The sequence below is a fragment of the Barbus barbus genome (assembly GCF_936440315.1).
Source record: "Barbus barbus genome assembly, chromosome: 33".
Classification (NCBI taxonomy): domain Eukaryota; kingdom Metazoa; phylum Chordata; class Actinopteri; order Cypriniformes; family Cyprinidae; genus Barbus; species Barbus barbus.
The window spans coordinates 11,541,874-11,567,904 of NC_136761.1; the positions used below are offsets into that span (position 1 = coordinate 11,541,874).

The following is a 26,031-nucleotide window of genomic DNA, read 5'->3' on the forward strand; positions in this document are numbered from 1 at the left end:
CATGTGGCTTTAAAACATATGACTGACACAAAGATGAGACAAACAAAATCTCTTAGTTACTCATTTATTGATAGATCTGACATAATCTAAGCACATTTTAAAAGAACAGGCAATGAGTTGAATGTTTTCTCCTTAATGTCAATGTTTGATAACCGACACAACTGTAACTGGTTTGTTCCTCCTCGGTCTATATGGTGACTTTTCAAGACTACAAGGTTCTTTTTTTGATCTCATCCACCAGATCCGCTCTGGGCACATCAACCTACAGGAAACCAGATGACATTAGTGATTTTTATTTGATCGGACTCCCAAAAATTGAGGTATAAAAATGTAAAATAACTATTTATTTTCAAGAAGATTAATAAACATGCCATGCAATATTGTGTGACAAATGTAGCCTGTTCTAAACATTTAGTTTGAAATAATGCATAAAATTGTTTTATAATCAGTTAGTCAAAATGATGTTAAAAGGCATGACAAATAGTAAACAATCTGCGAGACTATCAAACGCACTTCTTCTCGGCTGGCCACGTTGCGCAGTTTGACGACTCCGTCTTTGAGTTCTTGTTCTCCTAAAATTGCCACCAGTGGAATCCCAGTTTCCTCACAGTGCTGCAACTGGCTCAACAGCTTCGGGTTTTTCTTATATAAAACTTCAGCCTGTAGCACAGAGTCAGAGATCCACAATACAACTCCAAATTCATTTGGGTTTTCTTGAAACTACATTCAAGCATATACAAACCTTGATTCCGGCGTTCCAAAACTCGCTGGTCAGCTTGAGTCGCTCTTCTAGAAGGTTCTTTTGCGCTGAGGCCACCAGCACTTGAGTTTCAGTGGTGCGCACCTTCTCTGAAGATGCCTGGAGGAGATGAGAACATTCCACATTTCTATGTAAATACCTTTGGTATTAAAACACAGTGGTACCATTCTAAAAATGTACTTGGTGTAATAAAAATCATTATATATCTAAAATCAATATTTAAAAATAAACCATTAAACTTCACAGATCATAAATAACTTTTATAATAAAAACCAGAGGCACCAATCCAAAAATTAACTCAAAGGAAATAAATAAAAAAAGCATTTAGTAATTCAAATTGTTTTAAAAGTTTTTAAATTTAAGTAACTTTTAGTAAATGTAACTTTTATCATAAAAAACAGTGGCACCGTTCTACAAAATGTATTCAATAGCGTGAATTAAAATTTGAATATTATTAAATAAATATTAAAAAGACCATTAATCTTCCCATTTAATTTAAACATCTTTCATTAAAAGTTAAAACAGTGGCACCATCCTAAAAATATCCTTAAATAATGAATAAATAAAATACTTGCAAATAAATGTAAATAGCATTAAATAATTAAAATAAATATTCAAATTAGACATTCATGTTCTCAATGTTTAAAAACCATTAATTGGATATTTAAAATGAACCATTACAGTGGCTCCATTCTAAAAATGTATTTAATAAAAAAAAATTAAAATTACGTAAATTTTAAATCGCATTAAATAATTAAAATAAGTATTAAAAATAAACCATTGATCTTTCTAAATGTTTAAAAAGCATTAAATATTTAAAACTAAACATGAATATTAGTTTTTTGTTGTTGCAAATACCATTTCATATTATATTTAAATGTACTCTTAAAAAAAACAAGCTTCCAAAGCAGACCCCCAAAAAAAGGAATTATACAACCTCTTTCTCTCACTCACCTCGGCCTTCTGCTCCATGATGGAAAAGATCCTCTCAATCCCAATGCTGACACCAACACAGGGAACTTTCCTGCCCTTGGGGTCAAACATTCCCACCAGACCATCGTATCGGCCTCCTCCGGCCACGCTGCCAACGCTCACACCAGCCTCATCCGCCCCGTTCTCCTCTGCGGGAGTGGACACTGGCGCTGGGATGGTCTGGGAGAGAATGGCTTCATAAATCACACCAGTGTAGTAATCCAATCCTCGAGCCAGACTCAAATCAAACACCACCTAGAGAGAGAGATTTAAAAATTAATGAGGGCAAACAAAAAAACAAGATCACAGATGCAGACAGTGAATGGGTGTGAAAAAATAAATAATGAACATAAAATTATAACTGCATTTACTGAAATGAAACACCCATGTAATCAATTTTATAGGGTGTGTATTTCTTATCTAATGGATCATAAAATGTAAGGAAGATGCATGTGGAGCATACAAAAAAAAATAGACAGGCGTGACGCATATAGTATCTTTTTCAAGTTAATTTTGAGAGAGGAGGGGGGTTATATATATATTTACTAGCTGTAAATAGAAGTAAGAAAGATAAATGCAATTATTTTCATTTTGATGGATAAATATATAATTACAAAAGACAGCAGAGTAAAAGCATTTTCACAACACACCTTTTGTTCAGTATTAACCACAATAGGAAATAACTGAATTTTCTTTCGACGCATTCTTGACCTCTGACCTCACCTTATCTGTGACCTGGAAGAGCTCCAGGTAGCCAAAGAGCAGCTTCATATCTGTGAGCCCAGCACAGGCCTGTTTGTTCTGGGACAGTTTGGGGTCCTGAAGCAGCCGCTCGGCCAGATCCTGTCCACCTGATTTGATGCAGATGTAGGAAAATTCAAGAGGGAACACATCTGGTCAGGTAAAAACTGACTGTAAGTGACTTTGTAAAGTGTGTGTGATGAATGTTTACTCACCCTGCATGCTGACATACTCCCCGATCCGATCGGCCACATCCTCTGAAAGACCTTTCTCATTCACCATCTCCTTTTTTACATCTTCCCAGGCCATCTACAAACACAACGAGCACTTCAAACCTTAAACTAGGGCTGTCTTCAATCATATACTTTTACTTTACTTTGTCATTTAGCAGACGCTTTTATCCAAAGCGACTTACAAATAAGAAAAAGTAACTGAAACTAAAAAGTTAACACTCCGTAAATACTCTATACACCCATTTAAGAAAATACAGAAATTAAATAAAATTGACAAATGCATACAACAACAACATTTCAATAGTAAACATATAATATATAAAGGAAAAAAATTTAAAAATAAAACGCGATACTCATATCCTTTGCCGGTGTCCTAGCCCTGTGGAGTCGCACGGTAGAGTCGATGGTCTTTACACTCTTTACTTTTAGTCATTTAGCAGATCATATCACAAATCATTTGTAGCGTGCTTACTATTCAATAATCCCAATATGCTTTGTGCTTTGCTACTTTAGATATGAAGACTCAGCTTTCAAATTCTGCTAATTTTAAAACAAAATTCAAACAATAAATACTATTGCACACTATTTAATGTGATCACTGTAGCACATCAGTTTGTGGAAGCACAGCTTGTAAGCAAATGTCAACATTACATTCACATCAGGAAAGCCATTAAATTTTTATAAACTTATTTTGTCAGTTAGACAAAGTAACTCCAGAGAAAAACATTTTAATAAATATAGGCACTTTATTACTTTTTAAATTTTATTTTAACTGTTAGTGCTGACAGATAAAGGTATATTTAAACTAGTGCTGTCAAACGATTAATCGCATCCAAAAAAAAAAAACATAATATGTATGTGTACACTGTGTATATTTACTATGTGTATATAAATACACACATGCATGCATATATTTAAGAACATTTTTAAATTTATACATTTAAAATATTTATAAATATCAATTATATGAATATAAATATGTACATGGAAATATTTTCAGAATATATGTGTGTATTTATATATACATAAATAAACACAGTATACACACATATATTATGTAAACAAAACCTTTTATTTTGGATGCATGATTAATCGTTTGACATCACTAATTCAAACATACAGTAAACGACATGAAAACTTATGAGAGCCACTGTTTAAATATTTTATTTTAAATTTCAGCAACAAACTGGAATAGAAACATTATGCAATTAAAAAGTTTATATAAAACTTCATTGTGCAATTTTAAATGTTTCTATAGAGTTGATTGAAAATGGGCAGTTCTTCATTTTAGTTGTTGTTAATTTTATATGAATATATTACCAGCTGACAGGGTTCCCAGTATAGTTTACAGTTTTAGTTTAAAGATTGTGTTCCTTAAGAATGATTGAAGTGCACTGTACCTGTTATGCATTCAGATTCATGGATACTGAATTGAATCGCCATCGAATTGAATCAGAGACTTGTGAAACGGAATAGGATTCTTAAAATCTATGTCAATGCCCAGCCCTACCTTAAATGCATTCTATTATTTCACACATTTATTAAAACTAAAACTATGCAAGTGTTCTCTTGTAACAGAAAGCATTTCTCCAGTCGCCAGATGTTAATGCTCAAATTTGATCTCTCACCTTGTCCAGTTTGTCCACTGTGGAGCAGATAGTGCGGAACTTCTCGTCAGGAACGCCACACACGGCAAACATTCCATCTAGAATGCGTCGGTCATTCACCTGAAACACCGCAACAGTGAATATCCCATCTCAAACTGATAAATACACAACAAGAGCTTCTACAAAGACTAATGACCATAGCTGCTTCTGAAAGCTTAGGCTGCTGACATGTTGCCTCATTGACTCTGCAGGCACAATTTTGGACAGAGCTTTGGATTATAACTGAGCAAATATTTAATTACTACAACACTAATTTCTCACTAGAAATGATATCAAAAGTATAAAAAGTTGGTTACACAGTGCAACTTTTAGATGCCATCTTTTTTATTTTAAGATCAACTGTCACCGAATGGAACGCTCAGGATTGTGGGTATCATAGGCAGCAAAGGATACATCTATGCTGCCTTCGAAAAACAATCAGATGAAAGCATCTCAGCAAACAGGACGTGACAAGGTCATTGGATTATGACGTGCCTTGTTGCCTTGCAGAAGAAGCATTTTTCAGCTTTCATACCCAGCTCACAATACTGCGAATTTCTCATGTCGACCAGCAACCAACCTTGATACGAAAATCTCCAAGATCTAATTCGTTCAGGATCTCGTAGACAATTTTCAGACACTCGGCATCAGGGATCATGGCATCGTACTGACCTGCAATATCGAAATCCTGCAGCCACAAAGATCAAGAATTATTTACATTCATAATAATAATAATAGTATTACAACTACTACTACTTCAAGGAGTAATAATAATAATAATAGCTAATAATAATGAAGGATGCTTTAGAGAGAGGTACTCACACACTGGTAGAACTCCCTGTATCTGCCCCGGGTCATGGCCGGGTTGTCTCTGCGGTACACTTTTGCAATGTGGTAGCGCTTAATGTTGGTGATTTTATTCATCGCGAGATAGCGAGCAAATGGGACCTGAGGAGAAAAAAGTCAAGGAGCCAAATGCTGACAGCACTGTTGAGTCTTCAAAAAAAATGTTATGCAGTTACGGTGAGATTGTACACAATATGGCCAATCAAAATTAGCTTTTACAGCAATCACTCAGATTTCAGAAACACTGAGAATATGCAACGACTTGTTTGTCTGTTGATGCTTTTTCTGGCTTTCACTTGATCATTTCTTTCCTGGGTCCCTTGGAGAAAAATGGTAATTTCAGTCTAAATCAAAAAAGCTAACAGATGCAAATCAATCTGACTTCCCCCACCAGCTATGTGTCTGCAAAAAGATTCAATATTAGATCAATAAACACATCCACATATGGATACAGTGAGGTCATATCTCAGAGACAGGAGTTCTCCTCCCTGGTCCTTCAGATCGTAGATGAGTTTGGAGTCTTCTCCGTACTTCCCTGTCAATGTTTCCTACATAAACACAAATAAACAGGGTCATTATGGTGAATGAATGCAATTATGTGATGCACAAATGAACGTGTAACTGCTAAAGAGACCTTCAGCTCAAAGACAGGGGTATCGATGGTTTCAGCACCATGGCGTTTAAAGCAGCTGATGATGATGTTGAAAACCTTTTCTCTGATAGCCATTTGCTTGGGGTTATAGTCCCTGGTCCCCTACAGAGAAGAAATTAAAGATATAGCTCACTGCAAAATGGCTCACTTCAAACAAACCTGTCTAAAATGTCAGTTGTTTATATACCTTGGCTGTCTTGAGAACAAACACATGTTTTCCTTCATCTCCTCCCAGCTGAGCTTTGAGCTGCAGCAGTTTGGCCACTTCTTCATCAATCTGAAAAACAAACAGCACAGAGTTTTTACCTTCAGAAAAATGAAAACGCAGAAATTGCTTCTAGGTCAATCATGAAACTTGTCATGAAAATATCTAGGCCATTTTTTAGCCTAAAATTTAAAAAGCCCATTTTGTAAATTTATTTTCCCCTTGTGATTTTTTTTTTTCTTCCTGAAAATGAAATATTTTTACCCCAATTCTCTTTATTGTAATGCAAAATACACTATAATGCCAAAAGTATTGGGTCATCTCCTTCTAATGAACATGTTTGACTACTTTAGTAATTTCTATGAGTACAAATCTTAATGTTAAAGCATATAATGATATTCTAGGGAATTGTGTGCTTCTAATTTTATAGCAACAGTTTGGACCCTTTTCTATTCTAACATGACAGTGCCTCTGTGTATAAGACACGGTTCAAAAATAAATGATTGATTCATGCTGCATGTTACTTTGGAGCAATTTAATGCATCTTTGTTGAAAAAAGTACTAATTAATTAATTTTTTTTATTTACTAACCCCAAATAGTACTGTATAAAAATAGTAAGAAATTACATATATATTTTTCTTGATTTTGAACCATGACCTGCTATTTTCTTACCCTTTTAGTACATTTATTTTTTTATTCTTCAATAAGTTCAGTATTGTTTTGGATGGGGAAACAGAACAGGAGCAGATGACAGGCAGCATGTAAAGCTAAAAGTCATAAGATGAGCAGTGACTGAACTGTGACTGAAATAAAAAGGTACCTGTGATAAAGTCATTCCAGAGGAGAAGCGCAGAGATGGCAGGTTCACAGCAGACCGACGGCCCATGAGTCCAGCACACAGCCGCATAGAGACCAGCCCCAGAGCGTTCATTATGCACAGTCCAAACACACACCAAAATCACAATACCATAGAGTCCAAAAGCAGGTGAACCATCCGATCCCACAAACAGCGAGGATAATCAGGTGTGCAGCAATGGTGATGGTATCAACAAGCAGGAAGAACAGGAGAAAAGTGGTGAGCAACCCTGTCACTAGGGGCCCATTAGAGAGGCATCACAGCAATGAGGAAGCAAAACATGAGAGGAGGCCGTCAAAATCAACCAGCACCCCCAAACTGAGCTAGAAACATGCCACACCTCTTAGATGAGCACATAAAACGTATTATGGCCTTTTTAGCACCCCATGAAATTTAAATATCCCGTATATGACTTAACTTGCCTCTCTTTTACATACACTTGCCATGGGTCTTGTTTTCATATTTTCAATGCCCTGTTATAGATGTGTACTAGACATACTGAAGTACAATAATTGATAACGTGATTTATCGCTGGACACTCAATAGCGTCCCATTTTCATTCTAAATCTACAGCAGTCACTATAACTGAATGCATTTCACAATATCATTACAGATTTATTCATTCATCCATATACAGTAATGATGTCCACCATGACTGATAGATTGCATCAGCTGGCTAACAGTTAGCATCATGCCGCATGTCTAATGCAGAATAGCATTCATTACATACTGAATAATGACAATGGAATAAATTAAAAACAACAAAACAGATCATATTCTGTCTTGCAGACGAGACGTAAACAGTTGTGATCTCCCGTTTTCCTACATGAAAGATACAGCAGGCAGCCATTGATCACACCATGTGTTCCGCCATTAAGCTTTGAAACGCTTCAGATCTCATACTAACCTGTTCTTTACTTGCTTTCTCTGATTTCAGTTTCCTTACGACCTCTCCTTGTATTTTAATCGCCTCCTGTAGCAGTGCTTTATCGGCCATGGTGCTCCAGACAGCCGATGATGAACCTGGGACGGAACTGTAGCTACTGCGGCGCACACGTTAAACGTCACTGCATTTGATAAATGGAATAAATAAATTATTTTTTCTAATAATAATAATTATTATTATCATTATTGTTGTTGTTTAAAAATAATAATAGTAGTGCTCCAGCTAGTTTCATGCATATTTACAATAAATGTTCAACTTTTATTCTCTATATTTTGTAATTTATACCAAAATATTTATACCAAAATTATTTATACCAAAATAATTATTACGGTGGCCGAGAGAGCTCAACGCGCTGCAACTTCAGGAAACACATGCAAATAGAAAAAGCACCAGCAAATCAAGAAAACATCTTCATCAATTTGACAGCAGGTCCTGCAAATGCTCACAACACAAACAAATAAATAATTTTATTTACAGCGCGTTTCTTTATTTGTTTGTGTTGTGAGCATTTGCAGCATGTGTTATAAAATTGACTAAGTTTGTTTTCTTTATTTGCATGTGTTTTTTTTCTATTTGCAGCGCGTTGAGCTCTCTCGGCCACCGTAATTAATAGATATTTATACTTAAAATATAAATTATTATTATTATTATATAATTAGTAGTAGTGGTGTCTATAAAATGTTATGGTGGCTGGTTTTTTTCACTACTTGAAGTCTTTAATACTTGGTGGTTAAAAACCATAGATATGTATACGTCTATGGTTAAAACAACCTAATTAAACAAACACATTAAAAATATTAAGTGTCACTGGTAAATTTCTAAAGACTTTTCGCACAACTGTTCATGTTGATTTCGGAAACGTGTAGTAGCATACTACTCTTACTATTTTTGCCATAAAAAGATAGGCTAAAATGGTGGATAGTATGTATGTATGGATAGTATGCACATTGGGACGCAGGGTTAGTCTCTGAAGTGGCTGTAAGCGCAGCATGAGTCCAGCAGGTGGCGGTAAAGAGACGCGTCTCCTGCAAAACGACGCGAAAAGCCGCCGAAAGAAGAAGCAGTCATATGTCAAGAAGAAGGTGGGGTTTGAATTAAAAACAAGAGCTGTACATAAATGTAACGCTAGGCCAGCCTGCTGAAAACCCAGCAAAACACTACTTGAAACTAAAGGTAAATACCTCTCAGCTCATAGACTAATATTTACTTGTTATAAGTATATATTAATATTGTTTAACAGGCTGTTACTGAGCGTTAGATTTAGCATTCACAGAGTAGCATCAGCTGTCACGGATGACAACTGAAGAAATCAGATGCTTTGCAGTTTATCCTTTTCATCAGTTTGCAACAAAAATATAATTAGATTTATCTTATATTTTAAAAAAGACTTATATGTGTATTTGTCAGTGTGTCGTTTATTTCCTGTCTTCATATCCCGAGATTTCTGTTGTTCAAGTCACTATCTCCAGGATCCTTGAACATAAACCATGGTCGTCTATCTCCAATGAACAACCCATATCAAATGAAAGAACTGTCTCAGACTTAAATGCTGTATTTGCCTCTCAATGCAGTCTATATTGACTTTTTTGTTGTTGTTATTGACATATTTGTGTTTATTTTGTGCTGGTCAGGTGGTCTGTTCACCGGCGTCATGAGTCCAGCTCAATGGGATCTTCCTCCAGAGCTGTGCTGCAGGCCCATGGCCTTTGTGGCTCTGACAGGACTGGACGTGATTTATAATGCCATCCACAGAGCCATATGGGATGCCTTCTGTGCCAACCGGCGGGCAGACAGAGTGCCCATCTCTTTCAAAGTTCTGCCCGGAGACCACGAGTATCCAAAGTGCAGAACCAAAGTGAGACAAAAGAGCTTTGAAACCTTCTAAAGATATTCCAAAAAAATGCTTTATGCTCTTTATAAATAATTATTTTAATTTTGGACACTACTGGTTTGTTGTGTAACTGTGTTGACTTGGTTTACTAACACACATTCTTTTTATGTTAGAGAACATCATATGAGTGGTACATCCCTAAAGGGATACTGAAGACAGGCTGGATGAATAAACATCTCAACCTGGTGCCTGCGCTGGTCGTGCTTTTTTATGAGCTGGACTGGGATGATCCACAATGGAAGGAAAAGCAATCCGAATGTGCAACCAAAGTGGAAATTGTCAGGTATAGTTTTATGAAAAGTATTAAACTATTTATATTAAACTATTAAAATTAGATCTTGATTATTGAAATAAAGCTGATATCAAATAAATATAAATATTAAAAAAAAAATTAAAACTCAAATAAATATTTTGAAGAACTAAAATTACTAAAATTAGCTTTTAGTTAACTGAATTAAAAATAAAATTAAAGCTAAAGAAAAAAATTTAAAAAGACAAAAACTAATAAAAATGGCAAAGACAAAGATACTAAAACCTAAAATGAAATAAAAATAAATGAGTTAAATATAATTTAAAAAAAGACAAACAAATAAAATGTAAAAGGAAAAAAATTAGTTACAAAATATAAAACATATATATCTATATCTATATATATATATATATATATATATATATATATATATATATATATATATATATATATATATATATATATATATATATATATATATATATATATATATAAAAAAATGTAAAATAATAAAAAATAATGATATAAAAATATAATAGTTTTTAAATACTAAAGTAGCACAGGAAGATAGAAATGCATTGTTTAATTTTGTAACCGAATCCAAAACTCTTGGGTGAATAGACATTAGGACAAATCCTAGCAGGTATTTTTTTTTTATTGTTTGTTGTTTGCTGATCTGAGATATATTTATTTCTCACAGGACAAGTTTACAAGGAAGAAACACGAAGGTCGCTGTTGTTTTGATTCAGAAGAAAACTCCTCTCCCACCAGGTATAACAAAACTGAATCCATGTTTCAGGAAATTCAGAATGTGTCTTGAGCAGATGTTGATGAATGACGATGTGGTTGTGTCTCAGGTGAAGATCTGGTGGCATCTGAGAGAGCTTCTGCTCTATGTGGTGCCTGTGACCTGTCTGGGAAGTCCCTGTTTGTCCTGCCCCATACTGACCACCTGGTGGGATACATCATTAGGTTAGAGTCTTTCTAGATGTAGAGTGTGTGTTCATTATGCCTGAATGACCCAATCAGGTCTGTCTTTGTATGTGATAAAGTCAAAAACGACTTACTGGGTTGCTAGAAGAGATCAACTGTTTTTTTTTTTAAACAATATAATAGTCAATACTGATTATTTTTATATTTGAGTATCCAATAACAAATATGCAGAACTAATATTTAATAATTGGTTTTATTTTACAACACGGACATTTTCTGTGAATGTGTATTTTCTGTGAATATGTGAGACTTCTGATTAATTTGCCAGAATAGGTAAATGACTAGAAGAATAACAAAGTGCTGTAAACGGTAAAACTATATGCGTTATAAAGCAATGTGTTTATAAATAGGTTAATAAATTATAATAAAATGTTAAGAAATATCAGTCTGCAGTATCAGGCAGCATAATAGATTGTGTTTGTACAACTAAAACAACAAAAGCATATGAAGCATATGACACCGGAGCCTCACGCATTCAATTTACAAATGGCTGCACCACACTTCTGTGTTAAAAAATACAGTCGATATAGCCTCAATCGCAGTCTAGATTACATGACAGAGAGTGACCGAAGTGGCTGACTTGCATCTTCACACCTTAGTTTTGTCTGTTATATATTTATATGCCTGCAGGTTGGAAAACGCATTCTACGAACATGCACAGACCTACTATTATAATGAGATCAGGAGAGTGAAATCTCACAAGGAGTTCCTCAATAAAACTACACACCAGGTAACCAGGAGCCCGACTGCAAATATAAAACCTGAATTTCTTTAAAATGGCCTTTATAATGAAGTTTCATTACAAAGAGTGTAAAAAGCAAGAAATGAATTCAAGAACACAGTTCTCAGCTTCTTTTGAATGCATAGCCTACATGAAGAATATGGCATGCAGTTGCCTCTTTCTAAATAAGTAATTAGAAACAGTTGTTATATTTATTGTGGTTCTGAATTTATTAGTTATCTGGTAGGTGTGAAAAAGCTCAACTTGCACCATAATAACCTATGAATGCTGTGAATTCTAGTTGCTGTTTGTAAGGCACCAGTTTAAAATGGGCTTCTTCAGTGAACTAAAGCAGGACACTCAGAACGCCCTCAAGTAAGTGCTGTTAACAGCAATTTTGACACTGCTATTTTGTATTTATAAGAACTCAAACACATTCCGTGTGCTGTCTTACAGATATTACAGGACTGCTTATAGCCTCGTTCATGAACTCAGAGCTCATGAAACCAACATGCTTGAGATCAAAACCATGGCTGGATTCATCAACTACAAGGTGAACTAGATGGTCTGAACAAAGTGTGGATGGTGCTTACATGTTGTTTTGAGCAGTATTATTTTAGTGACATTGATATACACTACCACTCAAAAGTTTGGGATCAGTAAGATTTTTAATGTCTTTTAAAGAAGTTTCTTCTGCTCAAGGCTATATCTATTTGATAAAAAAATCTAATTTTGTGAAATAATGTTGCAATTTAAAATAACAGTTTTCTATTTTAATATACTTTCAAATGTAATGTATTTCTGTGACGCAGCGCTGAATTTTCAGCATCATTACTCCAGTCTTCAGCATATTAGAATGATTTCTGAAGGATCATGTGACACTGATTTATAATCAATGTTGGAAACCGTTGTGCTGCTTCATATTTTTTGGGGGGGGGGGGGACCTGTGATGTTTTTTTTAAAGATGTTTTAATTAATAAAAAGTTAAAAAGAACAGCATTTATTAAAAAAAAAAGATTTTTTGTGTTACAGTATACAATGCTATTCAAGTTTGGGGTCAGTAATTTTTTCTTTCTTTTTTTTAAAAGAAATTAATACTTTTATTCAGGAGGGATGTGGTAATAAATAAATGTCATAGTAAAGACTTCTATTGTTAGAAAATATTTCTATTTTGAACAAATGCTGCTCATTTTAACTTTGTATTCATCAAAGAATCAAATAAAAATCAAATGTTCTAAAAAACAATATGAAGCAGCACAACAGTTCCAACATTGATAATAAATCAGGATATTAGAATGATTTCTGAAGGATCATGTGACACTGAAGACTCGAGTAATGATGCTGAAAATTCAGCGCTGCGTCACAGAAATAAATTCTATTTTAAAGTACATTAAAAAAGGAAATCAATATTAGAAATTGCAGTAAGATTTCACAATATTGCTGTTTTTTTCTTTATTTTTGATCAAATAAATACAGCCTTGATGAGCAGAAGTTTTTTTTTTTTTTTTTACAATTGTGTTTTTATTTTAATTTTGATGTGTTTCTGTTTTGTAATTTTTACAGTTTTTTTTATATCTATATAGTTTTATTATGTTTTAGGGTTTTTTTAGTTTCAGTTTTAGTTATTTGAGTAATATTAGGTTAAACTAAATGAAAATGAGAAATGTTGACACGGGCAGTATGAGGTGTCATCTAAACAGCTGTAAACGCCACACAGGAAACTGGCCAGAGTTCATTTCCTCTTCTCATTCTTTTCTAAATCGCACCATCACGTTCAGTTGTGTTTTGTTCAGAATATATCTCTTTATTGAGTGTCTACCGGTGGTCTTCTCTCACAGATCTGCAGGCTCTGCTTTCAGCATAACACCCCCCTGGATGCCATTGCTCAGTTCCGCAAACACATCGACCTGTGCAAGAAGAAGATAGGTAGCGCTGAGCTGGCGTTTGAACACACGGCCTGGATGTCCAAACAGTAAGATTCAACCCTGCCATATGCACACATTTGTATTTCATGTTTTTGGACAAATTAGGATTTGAACTGTTTCAAGGTTTTTATAGGGTTGAATTGCAGATATAAAAATGTTGATCTTTCAGTCAGAGTTTGACTGAATGATTAGTAGTTATTAAAATGTTGTTGTTCTTGTGTTAATGCCATGTGGTTCTGGTTAGTTGATGTCCTGCCCATTGCGTAAACATGAATTACTTTGTATTATTTTTGAATTAATGTTATCCATTAAACTGATTTTTATTATTATCAGTTATTATTATTATTATTATTATAAAAATAAAACCATAGACTTCTATTGAAAAATAATATGAGATCTCTGGATCAGAACATTGTAGAGTCAAGGGAGTGGGCTCTTTTCACTCAGAATGCAAATTTTAAAAATAAATCACACTGTCAACTATCTAGCCATGCCCTAGCAACCATTTAGAGCACCCCAGCAACCATATATCAACATGAGCAAGCCATATGTCAGCTCTCTCTTGCATACACCCATTTGCATGGCAAGCACCACTCATGTTTTCTTCAGGAAATGTACATGTTGAGTAATTAATGTTATGATGATCTAAAATACAACAGATATTATGAATATATAACATTTATTGAGGTAAGAAAAACAAAACCAGCACACCAACTGTCTCATTGCGTAATGATTTCTGGGCACGTTGCCTAATAATTCTGATACTTAGCACATGTGGAGAAAAAAAGCTAAGTTTAGAATTATATAAATTTTTATACATAATTTGTTAAGTGATTCCACTGATTGGTGACCTCTGGTCTTGATTTTATACATGCACTCATTTGCTTGTTCCTTCTGTCTCTGCAGGTTCCAGTCATTTGGTGATCTGTTCGATGAGGCCATTAAACTGGGCCTCACCGCTATTCAGACCCAGAACCCAGGGTTCTACTATCAACAGGCTGCTTATTATGCACAGGAGCGCAAGCAGCAAGCGGGGCACCTCTGTAGTCATGAGGTACTGCTACCCACAGTGCAATGCATCATTAATGTTATCTGAGTTTATTTTAGTTTGTGACGCAAAATCTCCCACTCTTACTGTTCCAGCCAGGCGTGGGCTACCCTGCACCTGAGCCATTAGAGAGCACCTCCGGAACTCTAGACTTTTATGGACAGAGAACTTGGAGACAGGGACATCAGAGTGAGTAATGGCTTAAGAAACACTATAACCCTATCTGAATCATATGAATCCTGTCCAGAACATGTCATGTTTCACCCCAAAATCAAAAGAAGCACAAATCCGACAATTTTATTAAACTGGTGTTTTGTATTTTATTATATATTTATATTAATATTGTCTTTGCCTTAGAACACCAAAAAACTAAATAATTTATCATTTTAGCGCCATATTCTATGTGTATGTAAAAGAATAGTAATATTTTTTTGAGATTAAAAATACAGTAAAATGGCATGAGTTGTTTCAGTTGTGTATAAATATAACGTTTGACTTATCCAGGTGTTGTGAAGTCTTATTTCTGACCCAGTGAACTTTAACCCTCAGGCATTGATCCTCCAGATTCTGAGAAGGAGAAACAAGGCATCCTTGCTCTTCAAGTTAAAGAGAGAGACGTCCCTCATTCGGTGAGATTTTTTTAAATTTATAAGTTAAAAGTTCACGTTCATTTGTGAATTTGACTTCAGACTCATTTTTTAAGATGCAAATGCTCAGATCAGAAAGTAATGAGTTCTGAATTCTCAAAATGTTATGTTTCTTACAGGAAAAAAAATCATTTTACAGATAAATACCAACAGTATTTGTCTTCTAATTGTTGTATGTGTGTGTTTCTGTCAGGAGCTGATCATTGCTCTCCTCAGCAATGCTGTCGCTCAGTTTAAGAAGTACAAGTGTCCACGAATGAAGAGCCATCTCAGTTAGTCCAAAAACACACACATTCATCAGCCAGATATTCTGTTCTGTATTTAATTGCATAGTAAATCAATAACATTTTTGTTCTCTCTATTTGCTGTTTCCCTCCGCAGTGGTTCAAATGGGAGAGGAATATTATCATGCAAAAGACTACACCAAAGCATTAAAGTGAGTTAAATTCAGTATACTGTAAGTTTGACCTATATAAATTGAACTCTGCTTGTGTCAATGGCTTGCAGCTGTATATACAGTATAACTGTTGTATTCTGGCTCCCCAGACTGTTGGATTATGTGATGTGTGACTACCGTACAGAGCGCTGGTGGTCTCTGCTGACGTCTATATTGTGCACGGCTTTGAAGTGCTCCTACCTCATGGGTCAAGTGAAAGACTACATCACCTATTCCATGGAGCTTGTGGGCAGAGGTACATGACCACCATGTATTGACTCTCAACTTCACCTCAATCGAAAGTTCCTGCATTAACAGGTGTACATGTCTGTGCTTAGCCTCTATCCTCCCTGAAGAGCAGAAATCCAGGATTGAGAAGAATCTGATTAAAGTGCTCATGGTATGTATGGAAATATAGCTCACAGGGCTGAGTGATACAGCTGAAAATAATCATATTTATGTATGAAATATAGTGTCTTAATATTCTAAAAGTAATGCTATAGATAGAGATGTAGTGTTTATGAAGCTGACATTTTATTTTGTGATTGTCAGAATGAAGTCCCAGAGCCTGAACCGGACTGTGACCCAGTGTCTGTGAAGACGGCCCAGTCTCTGTGGAGTGATCGCATCTCTCTGGCCGGCAATAATGAGTTCACCATTGAGGTCCAGGACAATGTGCCCTTTGGTAAGTGCTCAAAGAATATTCACTTTCCAGTCTTTTGGGCTGATTGATCATAATTATCAATTTGAGAACTGCAATCCTGGCCATAACCCCTACATTTAAATATACAGTTCACCCAGGGGTGCTCCGATTGATCGGCTACCGATCACTATCAGCCGATAATCGCTTTGGGGATGTTTGATCGGCGGTCTCTATAAATGCCAATCTAAAAAAAACGATCTCTGCTGATGACACGCGGGTGAAATACTTATAATGCTGAAGGTGGGGTAGAATTCATATTTCTTCATTAAATAGCTTATAAAGTAATTTGAAAACTTTCTGTGAGACATAATTTCACAAACAGCATGAGTGAATCACCACGTGCGCTCTCTCTTTCTCTCTCAAAATGCGCAAATGACTTCAAATCACATCACGTCTGCACTATATAAGCGAGCTGCACAGTTGACACAGGAATTGTCACTTGCACAATTGAGGCAACATCACTAAAGTTTATAAATTGCATTTCTTTTTAATTCTCGCAAGTGTTTAAACCATTCAGCGCTCACATGCTCGCAATGCACACACATAATGCCAGGTTCACATTACTCCGTTCACATTGCACACGCGGTTGCGGTCTAGCGTTGTGTTCCAGGAGCTGTCTGCAGCAGTGCAGAGATCGTTTCCGCACCGAGTCTATTTTTGCTGCACTGCAAGCAAATAATTAAAGTAACAGTGCATTGTTTGCGGTAAATATGAACATGGATTGACGCGAAAATGTAGTAATTACACCATAAATGCATACAATTAAAGTCTACTGTCTCACAGTCAGGTTATGGATTTTTGGCTAAGTTTAAAGGTAAAGAGCACTTAGATAAACAAGGCAAGTAGTTCAAATGTTTTGCCACTTGCTTGAGCAAGTTAATATATCAATCTAGAAGTAAATGCAAAAGTAAAAAGCATTGAATAATGTGTTTCTTCATATTAGAAATCATTGTAATATGCTGATTTGTTGCTCAAGAAACATTTCTTATTATTATCAATGTTTAATTTTTTGTGGAAACTAATACATTTTTTTAAAAGTATTCTTTTGTGATCAAAAAGTTTAAAAACTTTTTTCTAACAAATATTTTAATTTAAATTGTTTAATTTAAAGCAGCCTTACTGAATAAAAATATGAATTTCTTAAAAAAAAAAAAAAAATCTTACTGGCCCCAGACTTTTGAATGGTAGCATATATATATATTATAGATGTAAATATGTTGTTGTCTTCATGCTGGATTACTTAATGGAACAAAACGTAATGATATGCATGTTTATTTTCAGTTCAGTGCAAAGCCAAGTTCCTGTCCCCTAGTTTCCACATAGATGAGCCTGTCCAGCTATACGTCTATGTGAGAGCCGACTGCCCACATCCTGTGCGCTTCTCAAAACTATGTGTCAGCCTCAGCAACCAGGTACAGCACACCTCTCTCACACACACACACACACACACACACACACACATGCACAACTCGATTGAACAGTGCCTGTGTTTGAAATGCAGGAGTATAACCAGTACTGTTTGCTGGAGGACGCCTCTAAAGGAAAGGATATTCTAGAACCTGCCACCCAGGAGAACATGTGTCTCGTCCCCGGCAAAACCCGCAAATACTGCTTCAAATTTGTAGCCAAAACAGAAGATGTTGGAAAGAAGATTGAGGTGAAATATATATTTTCATTCATTTAATTTCAACAGATTTAGTGGTGCCACAACTAATCACATAGTATGTTTTGTTTTATTTTTGTCTGTATTTGTTTTTCAGATCACGAGTGTGGGACTCATGTTAGGCAGAGATACAGCCCGATACGTCTATCTGAACTGGCGGGGTGGCTGGGGGGATGCTGCCTCTTCCCATGAGACTTTGCAGGCGTCCCGCTCCTTTAAGAGGAGGACACGCCTCCCAGAGCAGCAGGTGGATTGGGACACAGTTACTATACAGTCCAGCACTATGTAAGTAAAAAAAAATTATACATTATGTCCTTGTCAGTACAGAAATATTTAATCAGCATGAAATCAAAATGGACCTTATTTATTTTCTTAATACACATTCCAAGAAGCATTTCTTTTGGATACAGTTTCTGAATTATAAACTTAAAATGGCAATATTTTCCTTACCATCATGCCCATTTAGGATCATCTCCAGAGTGCCCAAAATCTCTGTACAGCTGACTCATGAGGCTCCAGCACTGACCAATGAGATGTACTGTATGATTGTTACCATCCAATCAGAAGAGGAAACTGTGGCCAAAGACATCAAACTTACTGCAGGCCTCAAACCAGGTACTTACTATGTTGTCTGGAACAAAAATCTCATTATGTTTTAGTAAATGGTTTTTACATTTATTCGTAAGAAAATTTGCTTACAAAATTAATAGCATGCCTATCAAAACACATGATTTGAGGTATCATTTAAGGCTGCAACAACTAATCTAGAGAGGGAGAAAATTAATATGCAGTGCAAAAATATTAATTTCACTGTTATTGGATGTTAAATTTAGGTTTAAAAATCAACCTGTAATTCAAGCATTTTATGATAGTAACTGTAAAGGGATAACAGCATGCAATTGAATATAAATTTAAAATGTTCCTTACATTTACCGAATAAAGAAATGACAGTAACAGGTATATGTATTCAGAGTGAATGTGTCTGTTCATGCAGAACATTCCTCTCATCTGTTAACACTGAGTTTGTTTTTCTTTAATATCTTCATTATTACCTCCATTTGTAGTGTAGGGATTTAAACTGTCCTTTGTCCATTTGTCTATTTAAACTCTCCATTTAAACTGTGCATAACTCTTTTCGCACATGATGTATAGCATAGATATAGATGTATTCACCATACAGTATATTTGTAGCATTCAATTGGCACGTCTGTTTGAAGGACAGGATTGGGCAGCACGTGGCACAGTGTATTTTGTCAATTTAAAAAAAAAGAAAGGCTTTTTATCCAATTAAGCGAAAAAATAATCAGCCAACTAATCGATTATCAAAATAATCGTTAGTTGCAGCCCAAGCATCATTCATAACTCTAATGTTAATTAACCCGGACGAGTATATTTTGTAAACTGTGCAGAAATACTCCAAGTCTTCAGTGTCACATGATCTTCAGAAATCATTTTGATTTGCTGCTTAAGAGACATTTCTATTATTATCAATGTCGAAAACAGCTGTGCAAATCATAATACATGTTTTTATGATTATTTGATGAATAGAAAGTAAAACACCATTTATTTGACACAAATCTGTTCCTGACTGTCAATTTTGATCGATTTAATGTGTCTTGTTGAATAGAAGTATTAATTTCTCTTAAAAAATCTTATATAAAAATATTTTTTGTTTATTTCTATTGTTTCAATTAGGTCAGGATGCCAATCTCACACAGTCAACCCAAATCACACTAAACGGCACTGAGGTGTGTGATGATTCTCATCCTGCCCTGCTTCCTGACATTCCCCTCGGAGATTTGCAACCTGGACAGAAGGTGCTGCTTCTTTTCACGGAGTTTGACAGATTAAAACTGATCGTCAGCTGATCTTGACTTCAGTATAATGTTGTGTACTTGTTTTCTTGTGTGTCAGATTGTAAAGCCCCTGTATATCCACTGTGTGAGCACTGGATCCAGAATATTACTGTTTCACGTGGCTTATTCTGTGAGTGCCACGGTCGAGGGCAAGGACATCACCTGCAAGTGTCACAAAGTATGCAGAATCCTAACACCCTGTCATCAAAACCCATGCAATTGTTTGTTGAATGCTACGGAAAGATTTTGTAAAGATTATGTCAGAGCCAGACATAAACTTCACCCCGACCTAGTTTCCTGAGGCATAATCTATACACCAGAGTTCAGTTTCATTCACAGAGTTGTATTATGTTTGTTCTTCACCTGCAGGATGAAACTGTTACATTAGAAACAGTTGTTCCTTTTGAAGTGGCTATGAAGTTTGTGTCTAGTAAGGTAAGAGCTGCCCTCCCTCTCACTCTACGCATAGTAATACTTCAGTCATGAAATTCTGTCATTGTTTACTCAATCTTATCTCGTTCTAAACCTGAGTTACTTTTTCATCCGTGAAACACAAAAGGAGATGTTTTGTACATGAAGATGGATAAATGATGACAGATTTTTCATTTGTGTGTCCAGTTTTAACACATATTTTGTAAGGTTGGTACAGTTTTATGTTTGTGTGTGTGACAGTTTGAGCATTTGGAGCATGTGTATGTGGACATCCCCTTCTTGTTAATGATGGATATTTTGAGTGCATCTCCATGGCCGATCGAGTTGGTGAACAGTGAAGTGCAGCTGACCTCCAGTATGAATGCCATCGATCAGCCTCAGAGTCAAGTAGAAGGGGGTATGAGAACTTTATTTCTGATGGTGGTATTTTTTAGAAAATACATTTATTCAGGGCCTGACTGTGATTCATTTCTACTGTCTCCAGTCACGCTCCAGACCAGTGAATGTGCCAGTGAGTGTTTCCTGCTCAAATGTCCTCCTGTTCAGAACGGCACCAGTACTGTGGCATCTGGACACTACATCATCTCCTGGAAGAGGTGACAGCACTCTATATACTCTCACTTTTACCCTCTATATTACATGCAAGCGATGACTTTCCTTTTCTCATGCTGTTGTCTTATAGGCCTACGCCATTTTCTATAAAGAATGTTAAAGTGTGTACATTCATAACTTGCTTAAATAAATACTCTGTAACAAATTATCAAAGCACACCGTTTTTAATTTCCTGTATAACATTTTTTTTATCCAGAAAGTCAGCATTTGCTGTGACATCAGTGGTGCGAACGATCATTATTCTGCCGCATGTGATGGTCGAGAATATTCCACTTTATGCCCATGCAGGTCAGTCTGTTTTTATGTTCAAATCAGTGGTATATGTTGAATCATCTGTGCTTTCTCAGTCTTGTAATTCATTCTGTCCGTCCTCTCTTAAGGTCCATTCACACGAAGAATAATAACAGTAACTACAACTATAAAGATAAAGTTCTAAAACGTAGCATGCTGAGGACATCTGCTGGTTCAAGCTGTGTAAATGCAACAAGAACAGCCAAAACTGAAATTGATACTGACTCATGGAATTTCTTAAAAAGTTAAATTCTTCAAGCAGACTCTCTCAACTCCCTTTGTCTCATATACCCAAAATCATCTGTTTTTGCATAATTTTGCAAAACGAAAATCAGCAGCAGGTCACCTACATCCATTTTTATTACTTCGAAAATGCAGCACACAAGCTTAGAATAAACAGACCGTTAGCGTTGGTTGGTGACTATGCAAATATAGTTATAATTGTTGTTCTCATTCTTGGTGTGAACAGACTTTTACCCTCTTGTGTTCTAGAGCTGCCATCATTTGGTCGTGTGCGCGAGTCTTTACCTGTTCGGTACCATCTGGAGAATCGAACCGGGCTGGTTCAGGATGTCGAGATCAGCGTGGAGCCCAGCGATGCATTTATGTTTAGTGGACTCAAACAGGTCAGTATATAGAAGGTGGCTTCGTGTTTTCTTCACATACATTTTATTTCATGAATACTAACCTAAATGGATTTTAGAGCACCTGGGTGTTTTTCCCGTTTTACTTTTATTTCAATAATAAAGAAACTTTAATGTTTTAATAAAAACTAATGGAAAAATACATCCAGATGATCCAGAGTAAATTCACTCACAATTAGTCTAAGGGTGTCTGAAAGCTATATAAAGATTGAAGCAAAATTCTCTTAGAAGAGTAACCAAACAAGTAGCAAATAAAAATGTGTTTGTTTCTCTCTACACAATGATTATCAACAAACCCACAACCCTTAAACTTCTGTTCCAAATGCTACTCATTCACTCATGAGGTCTTGTTATCATTCTTGTGTCTGTGTGCAGGTGCGAATGAGGATTTTGCCCGGTGCAGAACAGGAGATGTTATATAATTTCTATCCTCTGATGGCGGGATATCAAGTCCTCCCTCAGCTCAACATCAACCTGCCGCGCTTTCCAAACATCTCCAATCAACTGCTACATCGCTTCCTGCCTTCACGCATCTTTGTCAAGGTAATATTTTAAACACGCCTCAAACTATTTTATCCATCAAATGAATCTTGATGTCAGATAACGTTGTGTACCGATCAGAATTGAGCTGATCATCCTGTGAGTGTGACCAGTTCCATTCAAATTCAGCCATTTCTTAAATCCTACCCAACCCTAATGGATGTAACGCTGCATCGTGTCTGTTCTGATTTCTCAGCCTCAGGGCAGAAATGGAGACACTTCCATAGAAGCAGCGTGAGGAAGAGAGGAGCAGATCTCCCAACTCGGAAGCGTTGTCATGGATACTGTTGCAGGATGAAGGCTGAACATTCCTCGGAGAACACGTGTTTACAGCTTAATGATTTGAACTTGTGAATGATATATTAGTTGATTTTGTTGTGTCTAGATTTTTGCTCGTTAAACAAGACTGAAATGATGCTTGCATAAGATTTGGTTTTAAATAACAGATATCATATTCTCTAAAATGTTAATGATGATAACCTTGTAACTAAAACTAAATAAGTGCTAAATAAACTGACATGAAACTAGCTGTTGAATAAACTGTTGTTGTTCTTTTTTGCTTCATTGTCATGAAGCTGTTGGTTGTTGTGGCTTGTTTCTCTCAAGAGGTGCTCTGTGATTGGACAGAAGTGTAGATAATCTCACCATTTGTACAAGCTATACAAGATTTTTATATTTGATTATACGTTTAAATTATACAAACCTTCATTAATTCTGCCATTTTAATAATCTTACTGTGGATATTAAGTGTCATCTAAAAACATGTAATACAAAATACTCCGTTTGTTTGACTTGTGGAGGTAAAAGGAAAGTTGATCCTGAACGGAATCCAGAGCACTTGTTTTCAGAAAGAGTTTAGTTCAAATTTGGTGCATTCACCAGACACAAGTTTATGCACTACCTCTCTCTCATCAGCCTTATCATATAGAATTTTAATTTTGAGGTGAACTATTCCTCTAAACTCAATTTACTCTGTAGGCAACCTCACATTTAGGTAAGAATAATACATTATCTTTACAATACAAACCTGTTGGGTTCCTATAAAGCAAAGCAGGTATCAAGAGTTTGATTTTGTTTCCTAGGTGATAAGTCTCTTAGTTCTCCTATCCTCTTTAAGGCTCACAGACTTGGAAACAAACCAGGCTACGTGAGGTTATGGCTACTTGGTTTTTCAGTAACCCAACACTCTTTGGCTTCCATTAAACATATTACCTTACAATGATGTGTATGTGTGTGAGACAGGAAGAGGAAATGACTGTCTGAAAATTGTCAGCACGAAAAGCCCAGATTCCTTTCAGTCTGTCTAAATCTGTTAAACCATCGTTATAAGATTCATGAAGCTTTATTGGCATGAAAATAGACGAAAGTCGCCAGAGAATTAATAATATACATTGACAATGTGTCTGTTAGCAGGGCCTCACAATGTTTGAGATTTCTGGGATTTGATTTCTGAATGTCACATCATGTCAAACTGTAAGGTCATTTTTCATCCTAACACTAAGAGGGGAAAAAAATAAATAGTATTTTAGAACAATTAAGAATATTTTTAAGCAACTCTTGCCTCCAAATTCTCATTAACATAATGGAAAAAAATATTATTGAAATGTTGAACAAAATTAAATACATAATTCTAACTGTATTTTTCATAATACTTTTTTTATGCTGATTTAAATGAAAATCATAGTATTTAGTATTATATAGTAATGGAAATGACAAATGCCCAAAAAATTAACATCTAGATGCATTATGGTATTGAGAGTTTCAGGGCAAAATGTGCTTAATTGTTTTGAAAGAATGTCACAATTAAAAAAAAAAAAATAATAATAATCTTAATTTTCTGGAAGGCAAAATTATATATTGTGTTTGAGATTTACACATTTCTTTTAATTAATAAAACAAAATGCTTGTGTGATTCCAGTAATAACTGCCTCTACATTTACGGAAACAAAGGGAAACTGTTGTGGAGTCAGCAGGCAAGTTTAACATCCTCCTGCAGGTTAGCAACATGCTCACTGTCTTCATACTAAAGCATTCAATTACACACCACCTGTGGCTATTATGAAACAGGAGAAGCAAATAGCACAGCAGAGACATGTTTACATGTCTGAGCCTGAGTTAAAAAGAACAAACCCCCCAAACTGTCATCCCTACCTATTTTTATTGTAATAGATATCATGTGGTAGTAACATAAGGTGATTCTTTTTAGTCTGGATGTTGTAATTGCATTGAAAAATTTGTCAGGATTGTCTATTGCAATAGAATAATTTGTGATGGTGAGTGGGATGCAACCTCAGGTAAAAATATAATGTTGCTGTAACACAGTAAAGTTGAAAGCTATGTTTAATCATAGGCATCAGAGTCTATGTAGGATTTCCATTAATGGTGTTAATATTGTGTAGGCCAAACTTATATGGTGATTTCAGGCTGTATCACATAGACTGCTCATTGCCACTACATTGAAAAAATCCTCGCTGAACGAAGAAAAAAATCAAAACGGGTTTGGAATGATATGAAGGTGAGTAAATGAAGAGAATCTTTATTTTGACTGGGGATAGCGCCTGCAGTACCTCTTCTCCGCCGTTAGAGGGCATCACTATCTGAGCTGCGGGAGCACACAGGCATCGTCTCGCACCGGCCTGCAGGGATCCACCGCATCTCGACGAGGAAAAAGACGAGAAATCTCAGTTTTGCTTTTGACGCGAACCTATTTTTCATCCAGGGACGTTAAGATAATGTTTTTCTCCATCCCGCATCCCTGCTGGAAGAGGATGTCATTATTTTCACGCCGTTGTCTCTGATCAAGGTGAGGAATGGATAATATGCGGCGATTTCAGCGGAGAATAACATGATCACCTGCGTATTTTACCCTTAAAATGACATTCCGCATCCACCCAAGCCTTTGTTTGGAATAATAATGATCTTATCCTTTCTATATCACCATAATGTTCTTTTATTACAATAATTGCATCACCTTATACAGGCAGGTCAAATGAACTAACGCGCTCTTTGTCTGGTTGCGGGCGCGCGCTCAATCAGTCAATCAATCAATCCATCCATCGCCTTATTTGCGCTTCCACGCGCGTGGAATGCGTCGAGTCTAACGAAGCGTCTTCGAGGGGATCAATGGAGCCTTTCCTGCAGATCGCGCCGCACTCGCTGGCCATCGTGCTGTCGCGCGTCGTGGCGGAGGACGCGCCCGGAGTGACGGAGAGCGAGGAGCCGCCGCACCATCACACCGGCTACGAGATATTCGCCGACTTCAAGTCACTGAACATGAAATATTTCTGGAATAAGATGGTGGCCGATGCCATAGCCGAGACCTTCTTCCTGGGCTGGATAGACGAGCATGTGTTGCTGATCCAGGGAAAGGAGGATCACCTGGAGGTCTTGAGGGAGGCTTGGATGAGGAGGTCCCTCAAACCACCGCAGGGCTTCGACATCAAATACCTCGGTAAGAATCACCTATGTGGTGTATATATGATGTTTATACAACGATGAGGACTTCATTAGTGGACGGTCTT

At 36.1% G+C, this 26,031-nt stretch overlaps 3 protein-coding genes across 4 annotated transcripts in view; 2 read left to right on the forward strand and 1 right to left on the reverse strand.

The window, feature by feature from the left end:
• Positions 1-50: 50 nt before the first annotated feature.
• On the reverse strand, positions 51-7,981 carry LOC306853492 (histidine--tRNA ligase). 2 transcript variants are annotated; one of them, XM_079390959.1, is made up of 14 exons: positions 7,820-7,978; positions 6,877-7,147; positions 6,038-6,127; positions 5,833-5,952; positions 5,651-5,746; positions 5,175-5,300; positions 4,933-5,040; positions 4,335-4,433; positions 2,689-2,782; positions 2,456-2,583; positions 1,715-1,987; positions 743-859; positions 514-660; positions 51-262 (listed from the first exon to the last, which is right to left on the reverse strand). In XM_079390959.1, exons 2-14 carry the CDS (start codon positions 6,985-6,987, stop codon positions 209-211), a joined length of 1,563 nt encoding a protein of 520 aa, XP_079247085.1. In that variant the 5' UTR covers positions 6,988-7,147; positions 7,820-7,978; the 3' UTR covers positions 51-208. The 2 variants fall into 2 exon arrangements, with proteins under 2 accessions (XP_079247085.1, XP_079247086.1); XM_079390960.1 differs by lacking the exon at positions 6,877-7,147 and having other exon boundaries at positions 7,820-7,981.
• A 914-nt stretch (positions 7,982-8,895) lies between these two features.
• LOC306853488 (trafficking protein particle complex subunit 11) lies at positions 8,896-23,044 on the forward strand. Its single transcript, XM_079390946.1, has 30 exons — positions 8,896-9,031; positions 9,490-9,713; positions 9,863-10,032; positions 10,700-10,770; positions 10,857-10,971; positions 11,623-11,722; positions 12,015-12,088; positions 12,170-12,266; positions 13,552-13,685; positions 14,545-14,692; positions 14,782-14,875; positions 15,236-15,315; positions 15,527-15,605; positions 15,715-15,769; positions 15,880-16,025; positions 16,108-16,169; positions 16,322-16,454; positions 17,754-17,884; positions 17,974-18,129; positions 18,233-18,420; positions 18,602-18,750; positions 19,831-19,952; positions 20,050-20,169; positions 20,361-20,426; positions 20,664-20,820; positions 20,908-21,019; positions 21,232-21,323; positions 21,819-21,952; positions 22,346-22,513; positions 22,707-23,044. The coding sequence occupies exons 2-30, from the start codon at positions 9,510-9,512 to the stop codon at positions 22,746-22,748; spliced, it is 3,399 nt and encodes a 1,132-aa protein (XP_079247072.1). The 5' UTR covers positions 8,896-9,031; positions 9,490-9,509; the 3' UTR covers positions 22,749-23,044.
• Positions 23,045-25,633: 2,589 nt separating this feature from the next.
• LOC306853489 (storkhead-box protein 2-like) overlaps positions 25,634-26,031 on the forward strand; it is a gene marked incomplete at both ends in the record, with an annotated part of 65,095 nt that continues 64,697 nt past the window's right edge. Inside the window, one exon of the mRNA XM_079390949.1 lies at positions 25,634-25,961. Coding sequence (XP_079247075.1) covers positions 25,634-25,961 — 328 coding nt within the window. The remainder of the gene's footprint in view (positions 25,962-26,031) is intronic.

What these genes read in the sequence shown, in the direction of transcription:
- LOC306853492 (XM_079390959.1), bottom strand. Translation starts at nt 6,987, where the DNA reads ATGAACGCTCTGGGGCTGGTCTCTATGCGGCTGTGTGCTGGACTCATG. An exon ending in TTTGGAACGCCGGAATCAAG is followed by an intron (nt 661 to 742) that starts GTTTGTATATGC and finishes TCTGTGCTACAG; the next exon opens with GCTGAAGTTTTATATAAGAA. An exon ending in ACGTGGCCAGCCGAGAAGAA is followed by an intron (nt 263 to 513) that starts GTGCGTTTGATA and finishes GGTTTCCTGTAG; the next exon opens with GTTGATGTGCCCAGAGCGGA.
- LOC306853488 (XM_079390946.1), top strand. Translation starts at nt 9,510, where the DNA reads ATGAGTCCAGCTCAATGGGATCTTCCTCCAGAGCTGTGCTGCAGGCCC. An exon ending in TCAATAAAACTACACACCAG is followed by an intron (nt 11,723 to 12,014) that starts GTAACCAGGAGC and finishes TGTGAATTCTAG; the next exon opens with TTGCTGTTTGTAAGGCACCA. An exon ending in ATGTTGGAAAGAAGATTGAG is followed by an intron (nt 18,130 to 18,232) that starts GTGAAATATATA and finishes TTTGTTTTTCAG; the next exon opens with ATCACGAGTGTGGGACTCAT.